At 52.8% G+C, this 6,788-nt stretch overlaps 1 protein-coding gene across 1 annotated transcript in view; it reads left to right on the forward strand.

The window, feature by feature from the left end:
* The first annotated feature begins 6 nt into the window (after window positions 1-6).
* Window positions 7-6,788, forward strand: part of SRRM4 (serine/arginine repetitive matrix 4) — a 127,783-nt gene continuing 121,001 nt past the window's right edge. Inside the window, exon 1 of the mRNA XM_006754149.2 lies at window positions 7-309. Within this exon, the coding sequence (XP_006754212.2) occupies window positions 179-309 (131 nt within the window). The 5' untranslated portion in view covers window positions 7-178. The remainder of the gene's footprint in view (window positions 310-6,788) is intronic.

The following is a 6,788-nucleotide window of genomic DNA, read 5'->3' on the forward strand; positions in this document are numbered from 1 at the left end:
TCCTTTCTCCCCTGCCTGCCCGGCTGAGGCGCCCCACCCCCCGCCTTGAACCCCGATCTTTCCCACCCCATCCCTCTAGGTTTCACGTGGACAGAGCCCGGAGCCCGGTGTGCCCCGGTTTGGAATCATCGTTTCAGCACTTCGGACAGCGCCCCCGGGAGTGGCCCTTGGCTTGGCGATGGCGAGCGTTCAGCAAGGCGAGAAGCAGCTTTTTGAGAAGTTCTGGCAAGGAACCTTTAAAGCGGTGGCCACACCGCGTCCTGAGAGCATCATTGTCGCTAGCATTACAGCCCGCAAGCCTCTGCCAAGGTAATGACCTCCTTCTTAAGGGGGAGACCCTGATGGGCCCCCTTTCTGGCCTGTGCCCTGAGGGGTGGATGCAGACAGCTGGGCCAGTGTGCCCCTGTCTTTCCGTCACTACTCGCTCTCTCCTGCTGGAACATGGGGACTAATTGCTTGCATGACTGGGAGCTGGTGAGAAGGGACGGGAGTCTTTGGCAAGGAGCAACACAACTGTCTGCTGACCTGGCAGCTTCTGGTCAAGAGGTTTTGCTTGCTTAGGGTGGGTGGTGTAGGTGGGATACGACGACTGAGAAACTTTTCTTGGTATCCCAGAGCTCAGAGCAGGGGTGGGGAGGAATGGTGGGTTTGAGGTGGCTGGAAATGTTGTACAAAAAGAGATGAGGGTTGAACCAGCTGAAGCAGTGTTCAGCGCTAGTGGCACACTTCTATACTCAGCTCCAAAACTAGCGAGCTCTGAAGGTTTTGACACAAGCCCATATGCTGGTGCGTCCAATGCACCCCAAATAGCACCCTGCTCTGTGCCTTTCTGGCTGCTGTTGCTGCTGAATTCGGTCGTCCCCAGCATCCAAAACCAGGAACGGAGCTCAAGAGTCAGGGAGGAGCCTCCCAAGATCACAGGGATGGCCTTGGGAGAGTTTTCTCTGGTCTTTCCAAAAGGACCCGAGTGCCTGGCGTGCAGGCATGAGAAGGGATCCTTAGGTGCTGGTGGACACAGTGTGATGAGGGGAAGGTAAGGGAGAAGTGAAAGGGATGCAGAAAGAGGGAGGAGAGGAGGTGGGGTGGACGGAGAGAAGGCTGAGCAACACGGAAACATTCCAGGGTGGAGAAAACCCAATTCTTTTCATGAATCGCTCAATCTAGAGGAGTTTGAGAATGAAAGGGAAAAGGCTGTGCCCCCTGCCAGGGAAAACCAAGGCAGTATGAAAACTCATCATTCGCTGGTGTTGGCTGAGCGGTTTGCTGGGAGATAAAGGAAGAAGTGGACCAGGGGAGACTGCTTGGAGGATTTATTAATCCTGGCAGGCTACATTAAGGGAGTAGATTGAAAATATGTCTGGGGAAGTGCTTCAGACAGGATGCCCGTCCTGGTACAACCGAATCTGAACTTTCCAGCGGCCGAGGGCTGGAGGACCGGCAGGGAATCATACCTAAAATCAAACTCGGCCTGGAGAACTTTTCAGGGTCTGGAAGGGGCCCGGCTCATCTCGGTCTTTAGAAAAATGGGTGCCCCCCATTGGGAATGGGCGGATGTGGTGAGGGGCCAGCAGGGTGTAGGGGCTGCAAGCAGCAGCAGCCAGTGTCTGAGGATGGGAGGGAGGGGCACCCTCTGACACAGGCTGGAGAAGGGGAACAATGACACCCAATGCCATCAAAAGCCGATGTTTCTCTGCTTGGAAGGAGGTTCTTTGTAGAGAGTTTTGATGTCAGCGGTTTTATCGTTTTGGGTTTCTGCCATTTGTTCCACCTTTGGAGTGAGTGCACCTACTATTGGCAAATCAGGTGCTGCGTTGGCCAAAAAATAATGCCCTTGTCCAGGGGACCCGAGAGAATTTCACTGGAAACTATCAGTGTGGCACTTGGTCTAGGGTCATCCGTAGATTTCAGAGGTCCGGGGAAAGGCGAGCAGATTCCTGGTGTTATTTTAATTCTGCAAAGCTTGCCCTATGCCCTACTGGCTTGGTACCCTCACCCGGTGCCTGTCAGTCTGTTATTGGTGTGCTCTTTTCTTGGTCACCTTCTCAATCATAAAAGTTGCCCGCGAGGTTTTCCAACTCTCATGCTGTTGTATCTTCGTGTAAATCCCAGTCTCAACCATCTGAGAATGTCACAGTAGCCATGCCTCCCCACACGGGGTTTTAACCCTGGTGTCTTTTAATGTTCTGGTCTCCACCCCTGAGATGAAGGTCTGAGCCACAAGCCCCTCACTCATGTCTTGCTGGACAGGTCCTCCTCTGTAACAGGTGTGGCCTCCCTTAGAACAGACGCCGCACTGTGGGGAGCGCTGTACCCGCCTCAGTCCCCATGCCTCCCTGCCTGAGGCGCTACTGGTATTATTTCATTTCCCAGCTGACAAAACGGCCCAGCAAGGTAGAGCGACTTGTCCAGGACACTCAGCTGGTCCAGGACACCAAATAGAAATCCAGGTTTGTCTGAAGCCCAGGCCTGAATGGTAACCACTCTGATGTGCTGCCCGTGACTCCTGGTTGGGGGTGGCGGGGGGGTGAACAGGGGACATTTGTAGTCAAGTTTTCAGGAAAGGCTGAGTTTGAGTAGTCTTTCATCAAGACTGCCTGCAAAACCTAAAACCTGGGTCCTCCCCATTCTCACCCTAGCCAGCCACACCCCGTGTGGTCACCGTCCACCCCCTTTTTAATGCCCTGTGCTTACTTGAGGGTGAAAGTGCGTGTTTCTAAAGCAGAGAGGTCTCAGGAAGGAAGGGACAAAGGTGCGGGCATAGCCGGGGCTGGGCCCCAGCGGCTTCCTCCAGAGGCAGCCTGGGGACTTGGTCTCATCAGAAATGTTGTTTAGTTCCATGAGTCAAGCCCAGTTCGTAGTCAGCAGATCTGCTCCTGTCACTGTCTGTGGGAGGTGGGGAGGAGGCGGGTGCACCACCAGCCAGTTCTGTGGGTTACACACTTGTTTGTTTATAGATGAGGGCTACCCCCTGAATGAACTTCCCCGGGATATTTTAAGTCTATCTCCGAAGATAATTGAAATTCGCTGATTCCATGGCAGTGTGCATACATCATACAGGCACTGGGAGCAAAGCATCCCCTGCTCCCCCACCGCCACCGCCACCCCCATCCCCCCTCTGTGAGGCATCCTTACTCCCCTTTCCCCCTCGCTCCCCTTGGTGAGGCATACTTGATGAGGCAGTGGCTTTATAATGTATCAAATTGCAAGCAGATGTCGGACTAAATGTCAGGTCAGTGTCACGGAGGGGGTGGCAGCACATCAGAGTGGTTACCATTCAGGCCTGGGCTTCAGACAAACCTGGATTTCTATTCGGTTTTGCACGCAGCTGAGTGTCCCGGACCAGTGGCTCTACCTTGCTGGGCCGTTTTGTCAGCTGGGAAATGAAATAATACCAGTAGCGCCTCAGGCAGGGAGGTCTGAGGATGGAGAAGGTAAAGCACTCCCCACAGTGTGCAGGCAGAGCAGTCGTTTAATAGGCATCCCCTCTAGCCCAGTCTGAGCTGCTGCGAAGGCCGAAGGCAAGCAGCCGCCCCTCCCGGGCCTGTGCTCTTGGTGCCCACCCCTTTCCCTCCCCGCCCCATTAGTGCTGACAGTAACAATGGTGGGATTTCAACTCCTGGCAGACAACTACATGGAGATGGAATTAACACACAGCAGCTGGGAGCGGTCCACAGTTCCCCTCCCTTAGGGGAAGGTGAGCTGCTTTCTGATCTGACTCGGTTGAAGAATGATCTGGATTCAGCAAGGATTGGCACAGCATCTTTATGGAGTATTCTTTGGGTTTGCATAGAGATGACCAGGTGCTGCCAGTCTAGAGAAGGCTCAACCTCCTTGAAAATCATAATTTTAATCCCTAGTTCCATCGAATCTAGAGCGACTACATAGTCTATGGTTTCTATCAATATTGAAAGGAAGCGGGTTGCTGTGAGTAGTTCTCTCAGGATGGGAGATCTAACAGGAACTGTCCCAGGCAAACCAGGATGCAGGCTCACCACGGTCAGACCTCACCCCATCCCAGCTGGGAGAGAGCAGCGTGCATCAATAAGATCCACGGATTCTGCCTGCACCAAAGAGGTGTAGCCATTTCCCTGGCATCATGAATTATCTTTGTTAATCACTTAGTCGGGAAAAGTTTGTACCCAAGAAGTTTAGGCTCAAAGTGGAAAGCCTAGTGTTCGAGGCCAGCTCAGAGTGTAATAATCAAGTAGTTGAGGACTTAATGAGCATGTAAAAATCATTTGTAATTAGTATATCAATTGTTTGTGGATACACGTGAGCCAGTATAGGGCTGAAAAGGGGCTCCCCCTTTAATGGGATAAGCGTTCCCTTTACAGGTCTTTTGGCAAGCTATTAATTTTCTTCGAAAGCCTTTCTAGTCAGGAAAGTCCAGAAGCAGACTTCAGCCCAGTCCCTGTCCAAAGGGTCATAAATTCCAAATTATTGGAGATTTTTCTGCATAAAGGGAAAGATGGCCAAATTGTAAGTCAGGAAAAAAGTGTTTGAACCATTTAATTCAAGACTCCCCTTCGGGCCAAGAGACCAGTTAGCAGGTTTGTATTGACCTGCCCTGGGAGCCCAGTGAGGGGCTGTGGGAGGGGCCTGACAGCTGTGGTTAGGAGCCAGGCACTGAGGGTCATGGCCATGAGCGAAGGCTTTTCTCTGGGAAGGGAGTGTTATCGTTTGGGTCCAACCTCTCTCCTTCAGGGGGTGAAATGTGCCGAGGGGTTTCCGGGGGTCAGTAGGAGATCATGTCCGGCCGTCTGTGCTCATTGGTGGGGTGCTATTGGAGAGACCTGGGCTGTGGTACATGTTGGTGACAGTTGGATGCGTTAATGGAGTGAGTACACGCGGTCCCAATCCAGTAGATCCTCTCTGTCCCAGCGTCACTCCCAGTCCTGACACTGGGGATTCTGAGAAGACTTGACTCTCGCTGGTATCAGGGGAAGATCCCTAGACAGCCGCCTGGCTGCGGGAGGTTAGACATGGCGGCTGGTAGGGGCAGGAGGTGGACCGGTGCCGCCTGGAAGTGCTTTCTGGGCCTGTGCGAGGCTCCATGAACTCCACCCCCCTCCAAGCCACCCAGAGGGGCCATCCCTCGCAGCCCAACCCCCTTCATGAGGAAGGAAGCCTGAGTCACGTGCCTCCTGCTCCCCAAGCACCCAGGCAGGCTGCAGGGACACAGTCATCCTACAAATACTCTTTCTTCCAGACGTACTTTCCCGGGAGGTGGACGAATGTGCAGGGGCTTAACAGAGCGGAGTTCTCTAATTGCTTGTTAGGAAGGCTTGCTCTGAAGTCTGAGGGAATGTTTCTGAGGCAGAGAAAGAAAAATGGTTAAAGGCTTGAGCTCTGAAGTCAGAGCCACCCAGGCGGAAATGCTGCTTTTCTCTTTCCTGGCTTTGGAATCTGCTGGTCACTTCACCGTCCCAAGCCTCAGTTTCCCCATCTGTGAAATGCTCAGCGGATGGGGTTGTAGTGAGGTGTGAATGAGATAACTCCTATAGAGAACATGGCCCAGTGCCTGGTACAGACCACGACCCCCGTGAATGGCAGTCTCCTCACTATGACATGAGCCACCCACTGAGATGCAGGGAGAATGCCGCGCCCCTCACCACCCGGGTGCCTTGGCCTTGCCACCTGTCCACCCCACCGCTCGGGAGTTGTGTGAGAATATGATGTTGGCACTCCCCGAAGAGCCCCTGGAGAGGTGCAGAGCTGCTGAAAAGAACCTGACAGGCCCTGATGGCAAACTAATCAAAGAATGTTTCCGTTCACTGTTCGCAAACGCATACTGTCTGTGTGACTTTGGCAAACAAGTTCACCTTCTCCATCCACAAAAGGGGCTAGCAATGGCAGCCACCCGTGAGAGGTGTTGTCAGGACTGGACGAACTGGTTCTGGAAGGTGCTGCTTGGCCACAGTAAAGCCTCCATCAGTGTTAGCTCTTGCTAGTAATAATCAGCCATAGTTTTTATTAGTCCTGCATGCCAGGCCCATCAGGGAGGAAAGGATGAATGAAATTCAGTGTCTCCCTTTATGGGCCTCGGAAAGTTACTCACAAACACGCGTCTATATGACACGAGGCAGGCGGTCTGAAGTACTACAGAAGGTAGGCAGGAATAAAGAAAGGGGATGTGGAAGCCAGGGGAGGGGAAACCCTCTCTGAGGCCGGAGTGCCTTGCTTATAGTCACACAGTTACCCTTAGTTATCTGATCTGTAAAGTGGCAGTGATTTGTTTATTTCATCAATTTTACCTACAAATGCAAGGGATGATCAGAAGGAATAAGGCCTTTATCCCCAGTAGAATCTCAAGAAAGATCTTTTCCCAGAAGAGCAGTAGGTTAAACTCTGGGCGTGGGGGGCGGGGGGAGCATAGTGAATGCGGACAAAGGAGGGCCCGTGGATTACAAAGCTTCCAGCTTCCCTGGCACTGGCTCAAGGACACAGGGTCTGGTGTCGGCCATTGGGTTTCTTGTCCTTCCCCATCCAGTTCTGGCTAAAGCGAGATTCCGTCTACATCGGAGTGAGCCCACACGCGTTGCAGACAAACCACGGGGAGTGAATGCACACCTGGAGGAAGCTGCATGTGGCTAAAAAATAGTTGTACCTTCATTCATTCGCCAGTGTTATTGAGCTCCTGCTCATGCAGCAGCAAACAATGTGAAGTTCCTGCTCTTGCCCAGGGAGAAAGATATTAAGTGAAGAAACAAACATGTAATACAAGGCCAGGTGGTAAGGAGGACTCGAGAGAAGAATCAAATTGGGAGAAAGGGACGGAGGGAGGGGTG

This window comes from Myotis davidii, unplaced genomic scaffold (genome assembly GCF_000327345.1).
Source record: "Myotis davidii unplaced genomic scaffold, ASM32734v1 scaffold1330, whole genome shotgun sequence".
NCBI classification, from domain to species: Eukaryota; Metazoa; Chordata; class Mammalia; order Chiroptera; family Vespertilionidae; genus Myotis; species Myotis davidii.